At 38.7% G+C, this 23,585-nt stretch overlaps 2 protein-coding genes across 5 annotated transcripts in view; one reads left to right on the plus strand and one right to left on the minus strand.

The window, feature by feature from the left end:
- The window catches only part of slit1a (slit homolog 1a (Drosophila)), a 100,960-nt gene extending 99,247 nt beyond the window's left edge, over nucleotides 1-1,713 (minus strand). Inside the window, exon 1 of the mRNA XM_048205990.1 lies at nucleotides 1,650-1,713. Within this exon, the coding sequence (XP_048061947.1) occupies nucleotides 1,650-1,698 (49 nt within the window). The 5' untranslated portion in view covers nucleotides 1,699-1,713. The remainder of the gene's footprint in view (nucleotides 1-1,649) is intronic.
- On the plus strand, nucleotides 1,703-21,739 carry tp53bp2a (tumor protein p53 binding protein, 2a). 4 transcript variants are annotated; one of them, XM_048205991.1, is made up of 20 exons: nucleotides 1,703-1,757; nucleotides 5,111-5,175; nucleotides 6,658-6,805; nucleotides 8,326-8,439; nucleotides 8,992-9,059; nucleotides 9,221-9,322; nucleotides 11,465-11,639; nucleotides 11,752-11,933; nucleotides 12,024-12,188; nucleotides 12,600-12,783; nucleotides 13,552-13,602; nucleotides 14,190-14,312; nucleotides 14,406-14,530; nucleotides 15,527-15,953; nucleotides 16,633-17,351; nucleotides 17,647-17,784; nucleotides 18,332-18,465; nucleotides 19,360-19,526; nucleotides 19,928-20,127; nucleotides 21,101-21,739. In XM_048205991.1, exons 1-20 carry the CDS (start codon nucleotides 1,718-1,720, stop codon nucleotides 21,140-21,142), a joined length of 3,369 nt encoding a protein of 1,122 aa, XP_048061948.1. In that variant the 5' UTR covers nucleotides 1,703-1,717; the 3' UTR covers nucleotides 21,143-21,739. The 4 variants fall into 4 exon arrangements, with proteins under 4 accessions (XP_048061948.1, XP_048061949.1, XP_048061951.1 ...); XM_048205994.1 differs by lacking the exon at nucleotides 1,703-1,757 and adding an exon at nucleotides 4,479-4,497; XM_048205993.1 differs by lacking the exon at nucleotides 1,703-1,757 and adding an exon at nucleotides 4,771-4,927.
- The last annotated feature ends 1,846 nt before the right edge of the window (nucleotides 21,740-23,585 follow it).

A 23,585-nucleotide genomic window follows, 5' to 3' on the forward strand; every position in this document is an offset into this window, starting at 1 on the left:
GTTTGGTTTCAAAAAAGCTTTATTTTGTCTGATTTGACCACAGGATCCAGTCCAGATGGTAGGTTTAGATGTATGAGTTTGTTCTTTGAGACTAAAAGCTTTTTATGGCAACTCTCCCAGCGAAGTTGAGGTCATGTCGGTGCTGTCTGATAACAGTTGGAGACTATTTGACTTCAAGACCCAACTAACATCTGAAATTGTTTAGCCACTCAAACATCCTCCTCACTGGAGCTAATATTGACACACAACCTCTTCCAGGTTAATTGATACTCTCTCCAGTGAATCTACACTTCTTGATAATCACCCTGTCAGAAAACAAGCATTTTCAACTATTTTCTCACAGCAATTTTCTCATCTGTGATCTCAACAACCTTGTGTCGCACATCATTACTGTATTCTCAAGTCTCTGATGGAAAGCCTGTGTTTAGCCTCATATTTATACTGGAAGTCATGACTTGATTTGATTAAATCGTTGTCTTATGACATTCAAAATTGGGCAGACCAAAAATGTATGTTTTACAGACAAGATGCAACAATATTGGCATTTTGGTGGTTCTTGCCCCTCAATAAATGCCCATGAGATTCTGCTAAAGACATTTTATACCGCTCTGTCCAGGGCTGCATCGAAATCGCAAACTCTCAAGTACTTACTTTGAATGAGTACTTAAGCTACTTTGCAGGCACTAAAAAAGTACATTCTATAAAATATGAATGTACAGTATAAGTGTGTGTGAAGTATAAACGTAATCCGGATGTACTACATCCGCCATGTTGTCATTATCACGTGACCTACCAGCATAGGCGCCGATTTATGTTTCTGCCGGTGGGTGCCCAGTAACCCCCCCCCCCCCCCCCCCCCCCTTATTTTTATTATTATTATTTTTTTTTAAGATATTATAGTTTCATTCTTATAGCTACATTACAATATAAGTATCGAACTACTATTATATTTTAGACAAATCCGCATTTTGTCTTAGTATTCCCCATTGGTCTCGTGGTAGAGTTATCGTTAATACAGTCAGAAATTCTCCCGTGCGCTAATTATTAGCGGTTCGAATCCGCCCTCGCATAGTTTTTTCTCTCATTAAGATCAAAGAAGTTTATTTATGATTGTATATCAATACCAGGGAACTCAAATGAATGTCAACTGGATGTTTCATTTGAATTCGACCCAAAACAAGCACATTCTTTTCATGAGTGTTGTCGTGCTCTCGTTGAAATCTGATGATCAGACAGTAACGTTACCTAAAGGTAGCCTACACTGTTATTTCGTCAGTCAGTCATGAATGTCAGGTGGTTAAAAGCTTCTGTCAACTTTAAATCCAGGAAAGAAGACCATTTTAGGGACAGGGCAAGGACAGTTTTAAGTTGATTCTGAATCTGAGCGAGCGCGAGAGTGATGGAAATCCGAGTTGAGATTTGTGCTCGCTCAACACTGGACGCGCTCTCGACTTTTGCCATTAAAATAACGTCATTGAAACGGCCTTAAATAAACTATATATATAAGGGTCGTTTCTGATAGCAATAGCAATCGATTTTTTTTCTTGTTAAAATCCATGGAGAATATCTCGTAATTTTCCGTGGGTGCTCGACCATTTCCGTGGGTGCTCCAGCCCCCGAGCACCCACGGGATCGGCGCCTATGCCTACCAGCATCAGTTGCGTGCGTCGCTTCACTGCCATTCGTAAATCCTCCCATGACCTCATGGAATAGTAAAATGTCCATCATATGCACACTTAAGAATCTCGCCGGAAACAGTAGGTCATCCGGGTACTTTTCACCCACTCTTATCCACCTATTCGATTTAAAATATTCGAGTCTTGGAATGTAACAGAACATAATGCTATAATTGAGTCTCCGTAACTGACTTGCTTTGATTAATATGTCAGCAAATATTGGTGATTTGAATAATTCCAATGCTTGCAGGCAGGATTCAGTAAACACTAGCCTAAACTGTAGTTCAAAGACGGTAAAATCAAAAATGGCACTGATGATGACCTACATTGATATACGAAAAGACAGAGGTCATTTTTATACCAAGTGCTCTTTCGGTTTTTTTAAAAAAAAACATTTTGTTTGGAAAATGCTTTTACCTGAGTCGTTAAAACTATAGGCTGATGTTAAAGATCTAGTGATGGCCGATTTCGAAACACTGCTTCATGAAGCTCCGAAGCTTCATGAATCTTTTTGTTTCGAATCAGTGATTCGGAGCGTGTATCAAACTGCCAAAGTCACGTGATTTTAGTAAACGAGGCTTCATTACGTCATCACTGTTTCGAAACAGTTCGAAATTTCAGTGGTTCACCGATAGAGGGCGATGATAAAGTGAGCCCATGAATCATGCAGATTCACTGAGAACTATTGAACAAGTGTCTAGGGCTTTACCCTATGGTTTTACCTGATCTCCGATCAGTTTTATACAGTTGTAGATGTTTTAATTATACATTAGAATAATTAAAATGAATAATGGTAGTTATTAATCTCTTATTGGCCTGTTTAGCTTGAGCCATGGAACAGATACAAGCCTTTAAAATTGATAAAAGAACACAAATTATACAGACACTCGATATTTAATCTTATTAGATGATTAGTTAATTCCATTTAATTGATTTTACTTTAAATAAAACTTTTGAAATACATTTGTTAAAGTGTATTTTTAATGCATGTTTGGCCTGAGTTTTGTTGCATTTGCACTGCTCTGACCACTAGGGGTCACCGTGGAGACAAGTGTCAGATTGTTTCGAAGCCTCGAATCATTACGGCACATTTGATTCAGCTGCTTCAGTGTTTCATGAAGCCTCGATCTGCCCATCACTATAAAGATCTCCTTCATCATTGGAAAACGATAGGACGCGTTTCAGGCTCATTTTCAATGGATTGTGGTAGTTAAATATTCCACTTTATCCAGCGTTTTTGTATTTGTTCGTAGCGCGTTATAGTTTAACAAGTCAAATGATTCAGTGCGCGCATGAACAGTCCAAATGATTCAGTTCAGACTGATTCGCGAACCAGTTTAGAACCGACTCAAACAAGTGAATCATTCACCGGTCAGGCTTTGCAGTTCACAGACTTTACCGTGAAGAGTGAATTGCGCCACCGTCTGGCTTCGTTTGCGAAATTATTTGTTAAAATAAACTATAAATCAGGGTTATTGTGGTTAACTAAAACATTTCTTTTAACTGAATTAAAGCTGAAATTAAACAAATATATAAATATTAGTTGAAAACTTAGTAAAATACTAATAAATATTAGTTTTTCGTTTTCAACTAATAAATATTAGTTGAAAACGAAAATTAGAAATGATGCCTTGGCAATAAATAAGTTTGTTGAATCACTAAAATTATTAACTGGAAATAAATAAAAACTAAAACTAACTAAACTTAAAACTAAATTAAACCTAAATAGCGATATTTAAATAATATTAATATAATAAAATGACAAGCACATTGGCTAAAAATTTAACTAAAATTAACATGAAAACTAAAAATGGAAAATAAAAAATATATTAAAATAAAAGCTAATTAAATTGTTTTAATAAAACTATGATTCATAAAATGTTTACATATATTCTGTAGGGAGAAATTTAAAAGTTTTTTTTTTTTTTAGTTATCTCTGCACGTAATTCTCACAAAATAAAATTTTTAACACAAAGTGATTATATTGCACATAGCTATAAATTATAACATGTAAAATTTAATTAGGTTGTTTTTAAAAAAAAAAAAAAAACACAATTTATCATATTTTAAGAGAAAGTTTTGTTGTGTGATCTGAGTTCATTCTTATGAAATTCATACATTTTGCTAAATTTCCGATAATTTCATGTCACCATTTATTCAATTTGCTGATAATTTGCACATTTTAAGTATTTCAATCTAAATCAAATAGACCAGTGAATAAAATGAATTAAAAATCAAAATTTTACTGAATATGACATATTAAACATATTGACCGACCTGCAGCTCTTCTAGTATTATGTGATTATGGCAAAGAAAGTGATAAACACACAAAACCAGTGCTGAGAGAACAGCTTATTTTGCAGATTTGCTTTAAATGAGCAAAGGTAGAACTATTCTACAGAAAGCTATACTTAAACCTATATATTTCTATAGAATTAACATGTTAAAAGTATATAGGGAAACACATATGGTGTTTGGGGCCGTAAGTTAAATCCCATATGTTTCTGTATGATGTATAAGACGTACAAAACACCCAATGCAAGTTGTTCCTGCATATTTACACGACATTTCCCAAACCCACTCAATATGTTTTCCGTCAGTATGTAAATATGAAAGAATACATCTCTCACACACACACACCTATGATGAAATCCCTAATGTGTATTCATTTATCATAGACTTAAAAATCTCCTGTGTAAGTTGATACATATTAAGTACATATATGCTTATATTGTAGACATATGCTACTGTAAGAGAGTCAACATGCACATTAGAGGCTGAACCCGGTCACCGGATCTTTATTGACAGCAGTGTTGAACAGGTACAGTAATGAACAGGCTGATGTTTTCTCGTTGCACTTGCGCGTCTTCACCAGCAGATGGCCACAGAGAGCGAGTATCGAGCGCTTCCAATCGTTTCGTGAAGCAAGTGGTTTAACTGATTTAAAGTTGCGACAATCCCCGCTTCTCCCATCAACTACTTGTGTCCTTACGTTACATACTGTTGAACTGGTGTACAGCGACACATGTATATATTTTCTAAGGGCAAAAAAACAACACGCCGCCATCTTGGCCCGAGGCTTTCCAGAGGGATGAGCTTCCATTGAGCTTCCCGTGCGTGACGTCACGCTCTCCCTCAGCAGCAACAGGCGTCTGAACGACACGAAACATCTCAAGGAGGAAAAAACACTCTGGACTGTAATAAGAGACGCTGAAAACTCACTTCCGCGTGAACATTTGAACACTTCTTTGGTAAATAAAACTATCTTCGATATTCGCGATCTGTTCGATGTTCGCGAGCAAAAACTCTCGCGGATGGAAAGTTTGGGAAGGCCTCTGACGTCACACGCTTCGGCACTTGTTTTATCTCAGACGAAACTGGTCGTTTTTTGCTTAACTAACATCTTATCTTGATTTATAACTTTACTAAAACAGTAAACAATCACACATTCCGACCCGGACTGGAAAACCTCCTCAGACGCGACGCGAAGATGATGCCGGTGAGTGAAGGGTTTGTTTACATACTCGATTATATTAAAATATCATTATTATTGTGTGTAATGTTGACACATAAGCGCGTGTTACTGTATTCGATTCATCGAAAGTTACATGGTAAATATGTTTTCTCCACATAAAAATGTGTTAAACGTAATTATGACACAAAAGTCTAAATTATGACATACTAAGCCTTAATTGACTACGGTATATTTATGAAATAAATTCGAAATTGACAAAAAAAAAGTAAATAATTGTGAAGGAAAAGTCGACTTTTTATCTCTTTTTATCTTATAAATGACTTAGTATGTTCTAATTTCGACTTTCTAATTACTTAGTATGTCGTAATAATGACTTTTACGTCATAATTAAGCATGATTTTTTCCTTATATGGACTTCCATACTGTTGTTTATAAGTTTAGATCATTTAATACCATTTAAAGGGTTATTTCTGGCATAAACTCTTGAGGTTGTCGATCCGTATGACTGTATTTATTATTTTTCAAATTCATAATAGTTCAGTGGCAGGAAATACAAACCCCAAATAAAGAAAATTTGGTTATTTTTTGGTTAAAAAAGGGTTATTTTACCTTCCTTACATTACTTACAGTTTCTGTGCCCTTAGTGGTCTTTGCAAGATTATTAATGTATTAAATTAGTTCACTTTCAAATTAAAATGTCCTGATAATTTACTCTCCTCCATGTCATCCAAGATGTTCATGTCTTTCTTTCTTCAGTGGAAAAGAAATGAAGGTTTTTGAGGAAAACATTCCAGGATTTTTCTCCATATAGTGGACTTCACTGGGGTTCAACGGGTTGAAGGTCAAAATTACAGTTTACAGTGATCCCAGACGAGAAATAAGAGTCTAATCTAGAGAAATCACCACTCAATTGTCATAGACAATATGCTAGTGCAAGTATATAACAATTAGTTCAAACTTTGACCTGTGGAGGGCAGTAATACACTTAGCAGTGTCTACATTGCTGGAATTCAAATGGAGAAGAAGATGATGAGAACTAGTTCAAGATGAGCATTTATGGTTAACTTGTATTATTTATTTATTTATTTATTTTTTAGAAAATGTCCGATGGTTTCTCTAGATAAGACTCTTATTCCTCGTCTGGGATCATGTAGAGCTCTTTGAAGCTGCACTGAAACTGACATTTGGACCTTCAACCCGTTGAACCCCAGTGAAGTCCACTATATGGAGAAAAATCCTGGAATGTTTTCCTTCATTTCTTTTCCACTGAAGAAAGACAACCATGTTCCATCTGTCATGTGACCTGCAGTGTTTTTAGTCCTGCACCTTCTCTGCATCTCTCACTTGAGTTCATAGTTCTCTGGTCTGAATTGGTTGTGAATGAAACTCAGTGATTGATTGATGGCTATCCCTTTAATCTTCACTTTCATATCCGTGCGCTTCACTGAAATCACTTCGATTCTGTGCATCTCTCTTAAACTCTCACTGTCCGCTGGTGTTTTTCAGATGTTCCTGACTGTGTATCTCAGCAACAATGACCAGCACTTCACCGAGGTGCCCATCACCCCTGAGACGGTGTGTCGTGACGTGGTGGATCTGTGCAGAGACTCCGGCGACAGCAGCTGTCATCTGGCCGAAGTGTGGCGAGGCTCCGGTGAGAACGCCAGCTTTACGTCACACTCAAAGACCGCTGGCGCAGAAACCGTTTTCACACTGTAAACTGCTAGATAATGTCACGATTAATTACAAAGAAACGGCAAGTAACACATTGTGCATGATTACATGTGCGTTCTTAACTAGGGATGTCAATTTACATAAATTACCATAATTAATCGTTGTTTAAATTAACAATCAATTGTTAAACTTAAAGGGTTAGTTCACCCAAAAATGAAAATTCTGTCATTAATTACTCTCCCTCATGTCGTTCCACACCCGTAAGACCTTTGTTGATCTTCAGAACACAAATAAGATATTTTTGATGAAATCCGATGGCTCAGTGAGGCCTGAGCAATGACATTTCCTCTCTCAAGATCCATTAATGTACTAAAAACATATTTAAATCAGTTCATGTGAGTACAGTGGTTCAATATTAATATTATAAAGCCACAAGAATATTTTTGGAGCGCTAAAAAAACAAAATAATGACTTATTTAGTGATGGACGATTTCAAAACACTGCTTCAGGAAGCTTCGGAGCACAAATGAATCAGTGTATCGAATCAGCTGTTCAGAGCGCCAAAGTCACATGATTTCAGCAGTTTGGCTGTTTGACATGTGATACGAATCATGATTCGATACAAAAGATTCATAACGCGCCGAAGCTTCCTGAAGCAGTGTTTTGAAATCGGCCATCACTAAATAAGTCGTTATTGCACCAAAATATTCTCGTGGCTTTATAATATTAATATTGAACCACTGTACTCACATGAACTGATTTAAATATGTTTTTAGTACATTAATGGATCTTGAGAGAGGAAATGTCATTGCTGGCTATGCAGGCCTCACTGAACCATCGGATTTCATCAAAAATATCTTAATTTGTGTTCTGAAGATTAATGAAGGTCTTACGGGTGTGGAACGACATGAGGGTGAGTAATAAATGACAGAATTTTCTTTTATTTTCATTTTTGGGTGAACTATCCCTTTAACAATCCAAAACAACTCAGGTGCTACTAAGTTATCGCGTTTGTTAACCAACACAAAATAGGTGTTGTTTTAAAGCTTAGAAGCTTGACTTACAGTGAATATAAGGAATATGACCATCACGAAACAAGTGCTTTTACATTTGCTGACATGTTAGAAGTAAAAAAATAACTGCTTTACGTTAAAATGTGATTTGTAAAATCATCGCACATAACAGATAAACCTGTCATACATCACTGAAAGGTCTCAAAATAGTTACAGTGTTTGTTTTAACAGCACAAACTGCACAAATGAATCTTGGAGCGATTTGACATGGGGTGGAAAGTGATGTCACACAGCCAAAAAAATAATGTTCAATACCTCAAACACCAAACCAGCACAATCGTTCTTTTTGGCGGCACAAATCGGCACTAACAAACGGCATAGTTCCAAATTTGGTGTGATTAATTAATCACCACATTATGTAATTAATTAGATTAAAATGTTAATCGCTTGACAGCCCTAATATAAATGTATATAATCTTGTGTTCAGAGCGGGCAGTAGGCGAGAGCGAGAAGATGATGGATCTGTTGCTGCAGTGGGGACAGGCGAGGCCTGAGGTCCGGTTCTTTCTGCGTCACGGCAGAGCGCCCGGCCAGCTGTCAGGTAAGCCCTTACAGGCCGATTTATCCCACATTTACCCCTCCTGAAAAAATCTTGTCCAGGATCTCGGTCTGTCCCGATGTTTGGCAGAGGTTATCTGGTAATGTGAGGCGTTTACAGATCAAATCTCAAACCTCCCGATCTGCTCGCAGACACATCGGCGCCGACCTGATAATATCAAACATGCTTGATATTTAGGATTTTAAATCAGGGATATTATGACTATGATTACGTCAGTGCTTTCGCAATAACCAATGAGAGAAGTTTTGAAACACCCACCAGCTCAGATGGACAGTGGCTGCCTGTATAATGTGTCTTCCACAACCGTACGGACAGAGAAGAGCTGGGGAGAAATGCCTGTTCTTCAGCAAGCACTGGAGGCATGTTTGAGATTTGAGAGAAGACAATCTGTAAAGATTCTCATGTGCATGTCTCTTTAAATGCTCAAAGTTTGCAGTGAATATAGCCTCTGATGCAGATAAGGCGTTAAATGAAAGGCAAATAAAGTAATGTTTCCTGCAGTATTGTGTGTTTGAGCGTGTGCTTGCGTTTCAGACTCCAGGACTTTGAATCAGAAGAGGAACGGCGTGAAGAAACCTGCTGACAGACGGCCGGAGAACGGGGTGAGTTTGGCTGCCTTCACTTCACTGTGGCATTTCCTATCGAAACTTAATCCAGGTGTTCTGTGACAAGCTCTTACATATGAAACTATGAGAGGAATGTGGCCTAGTCGAACAGGAAATGGAGGAGTGTTTAATGATGTAAGCGACTGATGTTTGTACAGGTGAGCAGCCCGTGGATGGACATGACTCTAGCAGAGCTGCAGGAGATGGCAGCCAGACAGCAGCGACAAATCGACGGCCAGCAACAACTCCTGGCCTCTAAGGTACAGCGGAAAACCTCAGAGCGTGCTAGTGCTGCCGATCGATTATAAAAAATTAACTAATTATTTGCACATTTTTCTGTAATTAATCACGATTAATTGCACCTAACATTAAAGTTTTTAATATATTTTTATGGTGTGATACTTAATACATTCAATCTCCAAAATAATGCAGAAACAACATAAAAACAGTCATATTTACGTCATATTTTATTAAGCATCAGTGAAGGCCAGTGTCATTGATACTGATACTCTATTAGTTTTTCTTAAGTCTAGACTTTAATTATAGACATTCAACATTACAGTATAATTGAAAGCTATAATTTTTAATATTTAATAGGCTTTAAAAGTAAATAACCACTTTTAATTTAAGTCAGCTTAAAATGATCTTCACATAAACCCATTGTAATGTCACATTTAGCTGTGCCTTTAATATATCAGGGCTCAACACTAAAGGTTTTTCTACTGGCCCAGTTGGGCCGGTTCAGATTTCTACCTGCCCTGCTAAAATGTACAAAAAGTTATTGTGTTCTTTGTTTTTTGACTCATGTAACCTTGTAAACAGCCAGGGTTCCCACGCCTCTTGAAAGTACTTGAAATTCAGACACATGGATTCAAGGACTGTAAAGTATGTGAAATCAAACACAGATCCTTTAAAGTTCTTGAATTAAACTTGAACAAAATTTTGTTGGATTGATAAGAAGCTAATGTGCTTTCAAAAAATGTGGAATAAAAAGGTAACTCGGGTATATCTATATTAGGCTTTATATAATCATATTTTAAGTTAATATGTATAATAATTAGTCATTAAAAATGGTTTAAAGCCTGAAATGTGGATAACTTTTAGGTGTGTCATGAAATCTCATGCCACGAGATCTCGCAATATTAAAATGTGATTAGATTTCTCGTAGAGCGAAAAGCTGTCTCGTGATATCGCCATGATGGAGCGCGAGGGTGAAATTATGATAGAATATGCCATTTCTACGTTTACATTACATTACAGTGCCCACCGCGGCATTGTCTCCACTGTGGTTTTGTTTTTTTATAGAAATAAAAACTATTTAATTCAGTTTGATAACATTCGCTTCAATTGTAAACGTCTGCTCTGCTCATCCAGCACGAGCTGCAGAGTCGCACACAGTGCAGCAGGAATCAGTTTACTGATCATGTGACGAGAGTAAGGCGAGATGACTGACAAGATTCATTGCGTAACAGAGCCTAACACTGTGTCTTAACCAGACGCAATGTGATAATATTCCAGCGACGAGCAGTTTGACTGTCCACACTAGACGTGATGTGACAATTAGAAGCAATAAAATCAATCAAAAACCACAGCCAATCAGAAGAGAGTGTGGGCGGGCTCTCTCGGCAAGAGCACAGCAGACACAATGAATTGGCAAGTGCATAGTAAAATTCATAAATATTACACAATTTAAACTTTATTTAAAGTACACAAGGAGTGACTGAACCAATCTTTGTCATATAATACACTTGTTTGTTCGCATTTAGTTTACAGTTTGAACGTTCTTGTGCAGATTTATTTATGCAGATAAGGCGTTAAATGAAAGGCAAATAAAGATTCAAGATCTGAGGTGAATTAGCCAGTGTTGTTTTCATTACAGCTGAAAAGCTGGGAACACAGAATGATATTCAAACTCATGTTAGACGCTTTTAACATTAAATAAAGCTCATAAACAGTACATACTTTGTGTTGTTGTTCCAGCCGCGATGTTGCGGAGAAATAGAAACCGTTTCTAAAATAGAATATTCGCATGTCGCCATCGCGGCTGGTTAGGACGAAAACTCAGATTAACATGGAAAAGATACCTTTTATCGCTTATTGTGGCATCACATCCCGTCTGGTTAGGACACGGTGTAAGTGTCTGCGCTCCCTATACACGGAGTATGTGCAAATTAGAAAGTGAAAGTAAAATGCGAGCACGCATTCAAACACGATATCAATACCCCGCATTTTGAAAGCGGTTTTTACAGTCATTTTATGATTTAGATGCATCTTGCTCTGCCCACCCATATGGTATTAATTTTATTTATGCAGGACTTAAATTTTATTATAAAAATCCTGCAATCCCCTGGCATCAGATGGTCAGTGAATGAGCCTCTCTCTGTGTCTCTGTCTTGTTTCAGGAGCAGCGTTTGCTCTTCCTGAAGCAGCAGGAGCACAGGCAGCAGCAGACCACTTCAGAGCAGAAGAAGCTCCAGAATCTGAGGGACGCGGTGGAGAAACAGGAGGCGCAGCTGAAGATGGTCCGAGCTCTGAAGGGTCAGGTGGAACAGAAGCGCCTCAGCAATGGAAAACTCGGTGAGCATCGCAGCTCTGTGGTCGATCATATATCAATTAAAAAATGTCAGTATCTTCAGAGAAGGATTTGGAGCTCATGCAGTGGAAGTTATACTGTGTGTGTTTGCTTCAGTTGAGCAGGTTGAGCAGATGAACAGTCTGCTCCTTCAGAAGCAGAAAGAGCTGGTCGTAGCCGTGTCTAAAGTGGAGGAGCTGAGCAAACAGCTGGAGACCCTGAAGAACGGACAGCTGGATGCGCTTCACAGTAACCAGAGCTCTGTGGCCGAGCTGGACAGACTCTACAGGGAACTGCAGGTACAAACAGAGGTCCAGAGCAGAGTGTTCAGGTAAACATCATAACCTCAGGCCTCTGTTCAAAGCATCTTACCTGTGTGTGTTCACCAGATGAGGAAAAACATTAACCTGGAGCAGAACACGAAACTACAGCAGCAGAGAGAGAACTTGAACAAGAGGAACCAAGAGGTGGCCAACATGGACAAAAGAGTGAACGAACTGAGAGATCGCTTGTGGAAGAAGAAAGCTGCCCTACAGCAGAAAGAGAACCTTCCTGTGAGTGCCAATTTCTCCTGTTGACTCCAGACAATTCGTTAAAGAGTGACGCATGTTATAAGTATAGATTTTTAACCACTTATAGCCTGTAGATGGTGCTATCCTGAAACAGCAAGTTTCATTTCAGTACAGAGAAGCTTCACTTATTGTTTGGAATTTTAAAAAAAATCCCAGATTTTAAGCTTCATACCAATCCCCAAAGCCATTTGGTAAAACAGCATTTCAAAGTGGCTGATCGTAAGATGATGATTAAAATATTATATCATAGGGACACTCTCATGACCAGATCCGACAAATGTTTTAAGTATATATATTTTTTAAAAGGCTAAAGATAAGATGGGCCTCTTCTCTGGAATAATGTACACAGTTGTGTTCTTGCATGATTTCATTGCTGACTCGTTCTCTCTACAGTTGCCTTCCGATGGGCAGACGGCGCAGCAGACAGGAGTGTCCCGTGTGGCTGCTGTCGGCCCTTATATCCAGTCTTCCACGATGCCCAGGGGCCACAGTAAACAGGACCTGCTTATTAAAAACACTTACCCCGACGGCACAGCAACGGTACCGCATCAGGAGAAGAGCGCTCGTCCCGGATCAGGTTTGCACAGCATGACTTTAAAAATACATTTACATTTGAGTAGAATTTATTTTATACAGAGAAGTACTATATGCAAATAATTTGACATTTTGTCATAACAGATCTGATTAAAATGTTAATAAAAAACAAATTACAAATATTTGTATTCTTATAAGATACATTCATGAAAAACAATATATATTAGATTTATGTTTATATACACTACTGTTCAAAAGTATTAAATTAGTACGATTTTTTTAATGTTTTAAAAGAATTCTTCTGCTCACCAAGGCTGCATTTATTTGATCAAAAATACAGTAAAAACAGTGAAATATATTGCAATGAAATGCAATTTATTCCTGTGATCAAAGCTGAATTATCAGTCTTCAGTGTAAAAACTTTAAAAAATCTTATCTGAAACTGAACAGTAGTGTACATCCAAACAGTTTTTAAGGTTTATATATAAATATAAATCTAATATATATTGTTTACATTTATATATAAATATAAAAATATAGGCTTTTAGAAAATAAATTATATAAAATTAAAAGACGTTTATTTTAATGTATTGCGCAGCTTTTTAAAAGGGCAACAAGGTGTGATAGATAACAGAACAAGGCTTTAAATAATCTTGCTGTGCGCAAAACTACATTAATATTAAAGGCACAAATCACTTAAGTCTGCTCCGTATTCAGAGAGAAGAGATATTGTGCACAAAACTCCTTGTGTATTATATCTGTTCTGTTCAGCGAAAGCAACACATATGAGCTGCATTTTATTTATCATCAGCTAATTTCAAGATCAAAGGCCGCAATAGGAGAGAGAGCGGCATCAGCACTGGTAAGATCATTTAGCGTCACTACTGAAGATGATTGTGTTTTTTATTGAAGGTGATTGTTGAGCGTCTGCGGCAGTTTGAGTGTCGGTTTGCTGAAGAGACACTCGTGTTGCAGTAGCGCTGTCATATCTGGATACATGTCATTTAGCCTATAACACACTCTCACACACTTATTTTGGGAGGAGTAAGTTACATTTGTGGCTTCAACAACCTGATCCATTTACACTCGTCCAGTGTCATCTGGAATGTGTCTCGGCTCACCTCCTGAAGTGATCGAAAGTGTTTCAGAGAGCATTTACACCTGGTCTTTCCTCGATCAGATAGCCAGAGAAAATGCATGAAGTGACTAGGTGTAAACAGGCCTCAAGATAAGTTTTTTTTTTTATTAAATCGACTAACTCAACCAGGCTCCGCCCCTTTATTCTGCGTACGAATTATTTAAATGAGGAATATTGTGAAGAAAACTCAATATGGAGAAAACACTGATATAGAGAAGAACTCCTGCTGGAGGGACTTTTTCATGCTCAAACAGCAACACTTAAGAAAGATATGGGGAAAAAAGCATAATAGGTCCTCTTTAATTCTGCAGGTCTGCAATCAGCAAAAGCGTCCTCAAAGCTGTCTAACTGGAGTGCGGCCAATATGAAGTCCGCTGGTAATAATGGGTCCACCAGTCTCCCACGCTTGGTGACCCAGGCCTCTAAAAACCAAGGTGACCCTTTACACCCAACATCCCTCAGTGAATCTGTGACGCAGACTTAGTCTCTGATAAATGTATTGTGAATTTAATCATGTGCTTCTCCAGATAAAGCAGATATGCTGAAACGGGACCCCAGGGTGCGTCCGGCCTCCATGTTTGAGCCTATTGAACCACCTGCAGCTTCTTTACGGAAGAATCAGAGCAGCGAGGACCTCGCGAGAGACATCCAGGTACACACATTTGAATGTGTTTTATTATACACTGCCAGTCAAAACATTGGAAAATTTGTATGTTTTTGAAAGAAGTCTCTTTTGCTCACCAAGTCTGAATATATTTGTACATAAATACAATAAAAACAGTGAAGTATTATTAGTCTAAAACAGGGGTGTCAAACATACAGCCCGAGGGCAGAATGCGTCCCCCATGATCAATTTATTTCCAATCCGGCCCTCACCTTAAAATGAGTTTGACACCCCTGATCTAAAATATCCGTTATCTATGTCAATATATAGTAAAGTGTAATTTATTCCTGTGATCAAAGCTGAATTTTCAGCATCATTACTCCAGTCTTCAGTGTCACATGATCCTTCAGAAATCATTCTGATATGATGATTTGATGCTCAAGAAACATTTATGATTATCATCAATGTTGAAAACAGTATTTATGAAAAACCATGATACACTACCATTCAAAAGTTTGGGGTTAGCAAAATAAAATAAAAAATAAATTAATTAATATTTTTATTCAGGAAGTGTGTAAAGTGACAGTAAAGACATTTATAATATTACAAAAGATTCTATTTCAAATAAATGCTGTTCTTTTGAACTTTCTATTCATCAAAGAATCCTGAAAAATATTTTGCAGCAAAAACTGTTTGAAACATTTGATAAGAATAATGTTATAATAATTTAACACCAATAATAATTGCCAATAACTGAGCGTCAGGATCATGTGATACTGAAGACTGGAGTAATGATGCTGAAAAATCAGCTTTGATCATATATTATATATTATATTCACATTAAAAAAACGTTATTTTAGATTGTAGTAATATTCGACAGTTACTGTAATTTAGATCAAATAAATGCAGCTTTGGTGAGCAGAAGAGACTCTTTCAAAAACATTTTAAAAATCCAAACGTTTGACCTGTAGAGTACACGTTCTCTTCATCTCTATATGCCAACACGACATGTAAAACGTGACACTGATGTCTCCTTACACTCAGAATGCCATCAAGAACACCGTCAAGGTTCCTCCTCCAGTTCCAACTAAACCTAAACAGCCCAACCTGCCCTCTGGTGGCCAGATGGGATATGGCAAGACGGCCGTCAATGCTGGTACCTTCCCAGGGAAGAGTAAATCTTCTGCTCAGCAGCCGCCCACTGGCTCCCAGTCTGCTTTATCACAGGGAGGTACTTTACCCCTTCCCTCCAAGCTAGAGGCTCCTCCAGCGGCCACCGTACACCCCTTCAGCCCGGATCCTCCTGGAGCCAAAGACTCCGGTGGGCAAATCCTGCACAAGCCGCAGATGGTGACCACCAGCTCCATCTACTCCATGTACACGCAGCAGTCCGTGGCTGGCAAAGCGCAGCAGCAGAGCATGCAGGGAGCGCTGGGCCGAGCCCAGACCCGCAGCAGCAACTTCATCAGTGGTGAGTCGGCTTGTTTTTTACCAGGACATTGAAGTCTTTTAGCAGACCGCTTTATCCAGAGCGACTTACAAAGGAGTAAACACAACATGCATGACTGGATCCGTCCCTTTCCCATCAGATTCACACCAGAACAATCGATGGTGAAACAAAACATGCAAATAAATATCATAAACATTCCTCAAAAGCCTAATTATCATATTTTATAGTGAAGATTTCTCTAAAATAATCTGCTTCAGTCCAGCAAGTGTTCATCTTGAAATATTACTGACAATATACAATTGTTTAGATGAACATGTAAATATGTGCTCCGCTTTCCTTTAAATAACAGAATAAACACACAATAAAAATGCCAGTGGTGATGCCACACCCACCTTATTACATCATCACCACGGACCAATGGTGGTTCAGAGGTGTTTAACAGCGAGAGCACACTTTTCCAGACAGATCAGCTTTGGCAAGCGGTTTCAAACTCCCAATATGAACTGGCTGATTTTGTTTGAAATGATGTCACACTGGTTAATTGAAGATTTAGCCTGAAGTATATCAAAGCTCGCCATCGTACACTATGAATATTGTAGGCTCTGTGACAAACGGTCACTTTGGATAAAAGCTTATGAACGTTAAAAATGTTTAATCATTTTGATCAACAGTTTTTTGTTTTGTTTTTTCCTTCCTATAGTTTATGGGAAGCCAGTGACGTCCACAGGCCAGCAGTCTCAAAACCTGTACCCTGAGAACCCGTACCTGGACCCGCCCAGTGGCCCGGAAACAGAGAGGGACCACAGTCCTGCTCCAGAAACCCAGGAGACCGAGCGTATTCCCAGACCTCTCAGTCCCACCAAACTGCTGCCCTTCATCTCAAACCCCTACCGCCACCAGAGCGACGTGGACCTGGAGGCTCTCCGGAAGAAGCTCTACAACGCGCCCAGACCCCTCAAGAAACGCAGCTCCATCACAGAGCCCGAGGGCCCCGGGGGCCCCAACATTCAAAAGCTCCTGTACCAGAAGACCACTCTCGCCGCGATGGAGACCACAGTGAGTCCTTCTGGAGAAGAGGAGAAGGAGACGGTGGCAGAAGCTCCCAGAGCTGATGAAGCGGCACTCGAGGGACCCGATCAAACTCTTCCTGAGCCGCTGGCGTCCACAGAAACGGAAGCAGAGGACGTCCCTCCTCCACCGCCTCCACACCCGGCGCCACAGCCCGACACGGACTTCTTACCTCCACCTCCTCAGCCGGCCAGCCCTCCTCCTCCTCCACCTCCTCCCGCTGAGAACTTCGTAGAGGACTTTCCTCCATATCCTCCACCTCCTTATCCCAGTGGAGCGGAGCAGGAGCCTCCAGAAGACACATTTAACATGAAGCCACCAGAGGTCACCGGACAGGTTCCCTTTCCACCCGTGAGTGCACTAAACAAGTGCTGTCTACCTGCCTTTTTTTAAGATTCACGCATTTTAATTAACAGTAAAAAAAATTTTTTTTAATGATTTGTAATTTTCAGATCTTCCAGGTTTAAAATATGATATGCATTTGGACACATATGAGTGGTCTGACTTGCCTGTAAAGGGAATTTGGGTGTGTTCACGCCCCTGCTGATTTATAACTGGCGTACCTTGAATGCAATGCATGTCACCTCGGATGAAAGCGTCTTCAATGCATGACTGTAAGCGTGTGATGACTGTGTTTTCCGTCCAGGGTAAGAGGACGAACCTGCGTAAGGCCGGATCGGAGCGCATCGAGCACGGCATGAGAGTGCGCTTCAATCCTCTGGCTCTGTTACTGGACTCGTCTCTGGAGGGAGAGTTCGATCTGGTGCAGAGGGTCATTTACGAGGAAAGTTGCATTTCACAATTAAAACTTAAAGATTTATGTGTGTGATGTGTGACTGTGATTTGATTATTAGTGTTTTATAATACACTACTGGTCAAAAGTGTGGAATAATTAAGGTTTTTGAATGTTTATATAAGAAGTTCATTAAAGCTGCATTTATTTAATCAAAATACAGTAAAAACAGTGAAATATTATTACAATTTAAAACAGCTGTTTTCTATGTGAATATAGCAGCACAACTGTTTTCAACATTGATAATAATCATAAATGTTTCTTGAGCATCAAATCAGCATATTAGAATGATTTCTGAAGGATCATGTGACACTGAAGACTGGAGTAATGATGCTGAAAATTCAGCTTTGATCACAGGAATAAATTACACTTTACTATATATTCACATAGAAAACAGCTGTTTTACATTATAATCATATTTCACTGTTTTTACTGTATTTTTGATCAAATAAACACAGCCTTGGTGAGCAGAAGTCTTCTGAATATGGCTGTAACATGATGGATTCAATAAATCTTTTTGTTTTTCTTGACCAAACAGGTGGAGGATCCGAGTCAGCCGAACGATGAGGGCATCACTGCGCTCCATAATGCAGTGTGTGCCGGTCACACGGAGATTGTTAAATTCCTGGTGCAGTACGGAGTCAACGTCAATGCGGCTGACAGTGACGGATGGTGAGCGACGTTTGGATGTCATACGTACTTTGTCAGAACCGTGTTCATTCACATGCTTCCTCATCAGCCACAGTTAAAGGATTAGTTCACTTCAGGATTCAAATGTCCTGATAATTTACTCTCCTCCATGTCATCCAAGATGTTCATGTCTTTCTTTCTTCAGTGGAAAAGAAATGAAGGTTTTTGATGAAAACATTCCAGTATTTTTCTCCATATAGTGGACTTCACTGGGGTTCAACGGGTTGAAGGTCCAAATGTCACACGTGATCTTTCCAACATGATTACGTCATGTGTGGAGCATCACAGAGCAGTGCAAGATGAGCATTTGTGGTTAAAAAGTATATAAATGTTTGTTTTGTTTAGAAAATGTCGGATGGTTTCTCTAGATAAGACTCTTATTCCTCGTCTGGGATCATGTAGAGCTCTTTGAAGCTGCACTGAAACTGACATTTGGACCTTCAACCCGTTGAACCCCAGTGAAGTCCACTATATGGAGAAAAATCCTGGAATGTTTTCCTCATTTCTTTTCCACTGAAGAAAGAAAGACATGAATATCTTGGATGACATGGAGGAGAGTAAATTATCAGGACATTTGAATCCTGAAGTGAACTAATCCTTTAAGGCCCATTCACACCAAGAATGATAACTATAACAATATTTTTTTAATATTTGAAAGTTTTGCGTGTCAGCATGAAATATTGCTTTGAGTAGCTGTGTAATAAGGGCGATAATGTACAGTCAGCCAGTCTTTATCGTAAAATAAATCCTTACAAGACTGTATCAGTGTTTTATTCATTACATATCAATAAAGTAATCGATAACTAAAGTAAAAAGTAAAGATTGTTTTCTTTCACTAAAGGTGTCCGGCCATAACCGTGTGTGTGTGTGTTTCAGGACACCCCTGCACTGTGCAGCGTCCTGTAATAATGTGCAGGTGTGTAAGTTCCTGGTGGAGTCTGGGGCGGCCGTGTTCGCCATGACCTACAGCGACATGCAGACGGCAGCTGATAAGTGTGAGGAGATGGAGGAAGGCTACACACAGTGCTCTCAGTTCCTCTACGGTGAGTGACGGCTGCCAAACACTACATGTGCACCAATAATGTGATTATTTATTTATTTATTTATTTATAATGTGACTTAATCATAGTACATGTTACACAATCAAACCCTGTCACTCCCGTTTACATGCACTTTCATTATTCTGGTTATTCTCTAAGAATTGTGGTTATTTTTACTGCCATTATATGCGCAGCACAGATGATGATCTCACAGTAAGTGTCTTTACTGTACACCCAGGGCCAATTACATGTAGGGTAATCAATAATTTGTTACTAGTGAGCTACAAAATAACAATAACGTTACATTATGACTTTTATAAACTCAACTCAGCCTTACCTGGCTAGCCGCCCAAAGGTGTTTTATGGTTCAGGTGTTTCACATCAGTTTTTGACGTGTTTTTCAGGCGTCCAGGAGAAGATGGGCATCATGAACAGAGGGGTGGTGTACGGTCTGTGGGACTATGAGAGCGAGCAGGACGACGAGCTGTCGTTCAGAGAGGGCGACAGCATGGCTGTGATCCACAGGGAGGACGAGGACGAGACGGAGTGGTGGTGGGTGCGCATGGGCAACAGAGAGGGGTACATACCCAGAAACCTGCTGGGGGTGAGTGACACGCCACCGCATTCCTCTCATTGTGCATGTTCAGGTTCTCCTCTGTTAAAAGAGCTGCAAACCTTTGGTGCATCTTTCGTTTCTTCAGTCTTCCAGGCTTTCATTTTGCATTCTTTAAGGAATAGTACAACCCGAATTCTGGAAATGTTGGGACGTTTTTTAAATTTGAATAAAATGAAAACTAAAAGACTTTCAAATCACATGAGCCAATATTTTATTCACAATAGAACATAGATAACATAACAAATGTTTAAACTGAGAAATTTTACACTTTTATCCACTAAATGAGCTCATTTCAGATTTGATGCCTGCTACAGGTCTCAAAATAGTTGGGACGGGTGCAACAAATGGCTGAAAAAACAAGAAATGTTGTTCAAGCATCTTATCTAATTTGTGGGAACACTTTACAATAAGGTTCATTTATGAACTAACCATGAGCAATACATTTGTTAATGTATTTGATAATCTTTGTTAATGTTAATAAAAATACAGCCGTTCATAGTTTGTTTGTTACTTCACAGTGCATTAACTAATGTTAACAAATACAACTTGATTTTAATACTGTATTAGTAAATGTTGAAATTAACATTAACTAAGATTAATAAATGCTGTAGAAATGCAGTTCATTATTAGTTCATGTTAATCGTAATGAACCTTATTGTAAAGTGTTTGCGAATATGAGATTAACAGTCAAATTCATTTTACAAGAATAATAAACACAAAAAGGACTGTTTGAGTCGAGTATTGTGCATTTTTCCCTTACTATTATTTTTTATTAGTTGTTTAATTATTTTAATGGCACGGAACCAAAATTTCTTACGATTCCCAATCCTATTTAGTGTCACTACATTAAAGCCTGTTTTGCAAAATATCCATGCAATATTTGGAAATCAAAAATTTATATTTGCCAAAGACTTTAAAGTCTCTGTGTGTAATATAATCATTTTCTTTTCTTCCTCAACAGTTGTATCCGAGAATCAAACCTCGCCAAAGGAGCCTGGCTTAAACGAACAAAGACGTAGAGTCGCTCTGACACAATCAATCCATCAACACTAGTTAACCTCCTCATCTACCTGTTAGTCCCATGTGATGTTACAGTGATGCTCATTCCTTCTGCCTCTTTTCACAATATCATTGACTAGAATTAGATTAGAATGTACTTTATATTTGTAAATCAAGACTTTTTCACTAAAATGTATTTTCACAGTTATTGTGGCCTGTGTTTGCGTCACAGCCTGAGGTATTCAGCGCTTTATTGAAGGGTTTTTGGACACAGGCCAATCAACACTATTTTTTATGTTTTTCTCATGTGCACAATGTTTAACAACTGAAATTTAAATGAATTTTTTTTAACCGTGCTGTAAAAGTGGGGTTATTACAGTGAATTTCTGCCTTAATTATGAGAATTCATTGAGACTTCGAGCCTGTGAGTTATCAGAAGTGCTGGAGATGAACGTGAGATTGAGATGTTCCCGCCGGCAGACAGATTTTATGATGCATTCCTTTCTTCTGTTCGGCAAACAATCCCTGCGTTTGTACATGTTCAGCCTCTGAGTTATTTGACAAACCAACTGATCAAAAAATAAAACAACACTGAACAGTTCTCATGAATATTGTCTTCTCTGAAGTGTCTTGATTCGTGTGCAGCCGTGTCGCAACATTTGAATCTTTTAAAATATTTTAAATATGAGGGACAAACAAAACACTAAACTTGGTTAAGGTATTTATCTGACAGAATTATTTGGCAAAAAAAAACTACAGCTACAGGGTTTGTTTTTGTTTTTTAGTAAGGGAAAAAATGCATCAAAAAAAGAAAAGGCAAACATTGACTACAACAGAATCGGTTATTAATATTTCATTAGTTCTCTTATTTTTGCATGTGTTCATACTTTCTTTGTATGACAGTCTGGACAAAAATGTTGCACAGTTTGTCATGTTTCATTGCATTATTATCACAAATAAAACCATCGACTCCAAGCACAACTGTGCTTTCAAAACCTTTAAATATAGCTGCGAGCAGCGATGGCGGGCCCAAGCCCGGTGGCACCGCCACCCCGGTGGCTTCAGGGCAACTGTGCACAGCGGGCAATAGGCACTTAAAACGGTTAAACATCAAAGGACTATGTCAAATTCACTCCACATTTACTGCACTACAAGGTGCCACTATAGAGCCCCTCCTCCCTGCCCATTTTCAAAGGATTACATGTGCCAAGTTTTAACATTATTCTGATGAATTTTGAAGCAAATCAGGTAAAAATAAGAGGGTGATCTCAATGTATGCTGAAAGTGACACATTTTCTGCTTCCAGTTGGTGGCGCTATGACTTTGAATCACAATAGTCACATCCATGTGATCAGCCTTGTACAACGAAGACTAAGCCGAAGTTTCATCAAAATCAATTAATGTATGCAGAAGTTATAACACTTTGTTTCCCTTTTCTTGCCATAAATTCGTTGCCTCGCCACGGCCAAACCGTTTGAGATATCCAAAATCCGTTTGCAATTAAACAACTTCAATGTGTTAGCAACAAGTTAAAAAAAGCTTGGTGTAAATTGGATAAACCCTGTAGGAGTAGTAGTATAAAATTCATAGCCTGTTTTTTCAAAAAATTAACATTCAAACCAAAATAGCTGACTTCCTGTTGGTCGGAGCTAATGAATGTAAATTAGAAAATTGTCCGGCTTGATGAGAACAATATGTGTACCAAGTTTGGTGACTGTAGGAAAAACAAACCCCCCCACTTTTGTCAAAAGGTGGCGCTACTGAGCCCCTCCACCACGCCCATTTCTATGGCTTTGTCCATGTCTACTGGTTGACAATATTGATGTGTGTGTCGAGTTTCATGCAATTTGAAGCATGTTAAGAGCCTCAAAAACACTCAAGAATATTATTACAGTTTGACCTGTTGCCATGGCAACAATATTTCAAATATCAAAAATCCTGTCATAGGTCTACATCTGCTGTGTATTGACATTACACTGATGAAGTTTGAAGCAAATCAGGTAAAAATAAGAGGGTGATCTCAAAACATTTCAAAAAGTGATACACTTCCTGCTGCCAGTTGGTGGCGCTATAACTTTGACTCACAATAGTCACATCCATGTGATCAGACTCCTATAACGAACACACTCGTGAAGTTTCATAAAGATCAATATATGTATGCAGACGTTATAACACATTTCCTGTTTCCTTTTTCTCGCCATAAATTCGTTGCCTCGCCACGGCCAAACCGTTCGAGATATCAAAAATCCCCTGGCAATTTTTAATCATCAGTGTCTTGACTTCATGCTGACCGAGTTTGGTGGCGATCGGATTAATCGTCTAGGAGGAGTATATCAAATTCCAGAGCATGCGTTTTTCAAACAACCCTTAATAGCTGACTTCCTGTTGGCGTGACGTTTAACTTAGAGCACGAAAGTTGTTCGGCCCGATGAGGTCTATATGTGTAC

Source organism: Megalobrama amblycephala, linkage group LG10, assembly GCF_018812025.1.
Source record: "Megalobrama amblycephala isolate DHTTF-2021 linkage group LG10, ASM1881202v1, whole genome shotgun sequence".
Taxonomy (NCBI): Eukaryota; Metazoa; Chordata; class Actinopteri; order Cypriniformes; family Xenocyprididae; genus Megalobrama; species Megalobrama amblycephala.

Excerpts from the sequence above, each read along its gene's own strand:
- tp53bp2a (XM_048205991.1), top strand. The coding sequence starts at position 1,718 with ATGTCCATCATATGCACACTTAAGAATCTCGCCGGAAACA. Across the intron at positions 9,060-9,220 it reads ACAGACGGCCGGAGAACGGG|GTGAGCAGCCCGTGGATGGA; the intron begins GTGAGTTTGGCT and ends ATGTTTGTACAG. Across the intron at positions 20,128-21,100 it reads TACCCAGAAACCTGCTGGGG|TTGTATCCGAGAATCAAACC; the intron begins GTGAGTGACACG and ends CTTCCTCAACAG.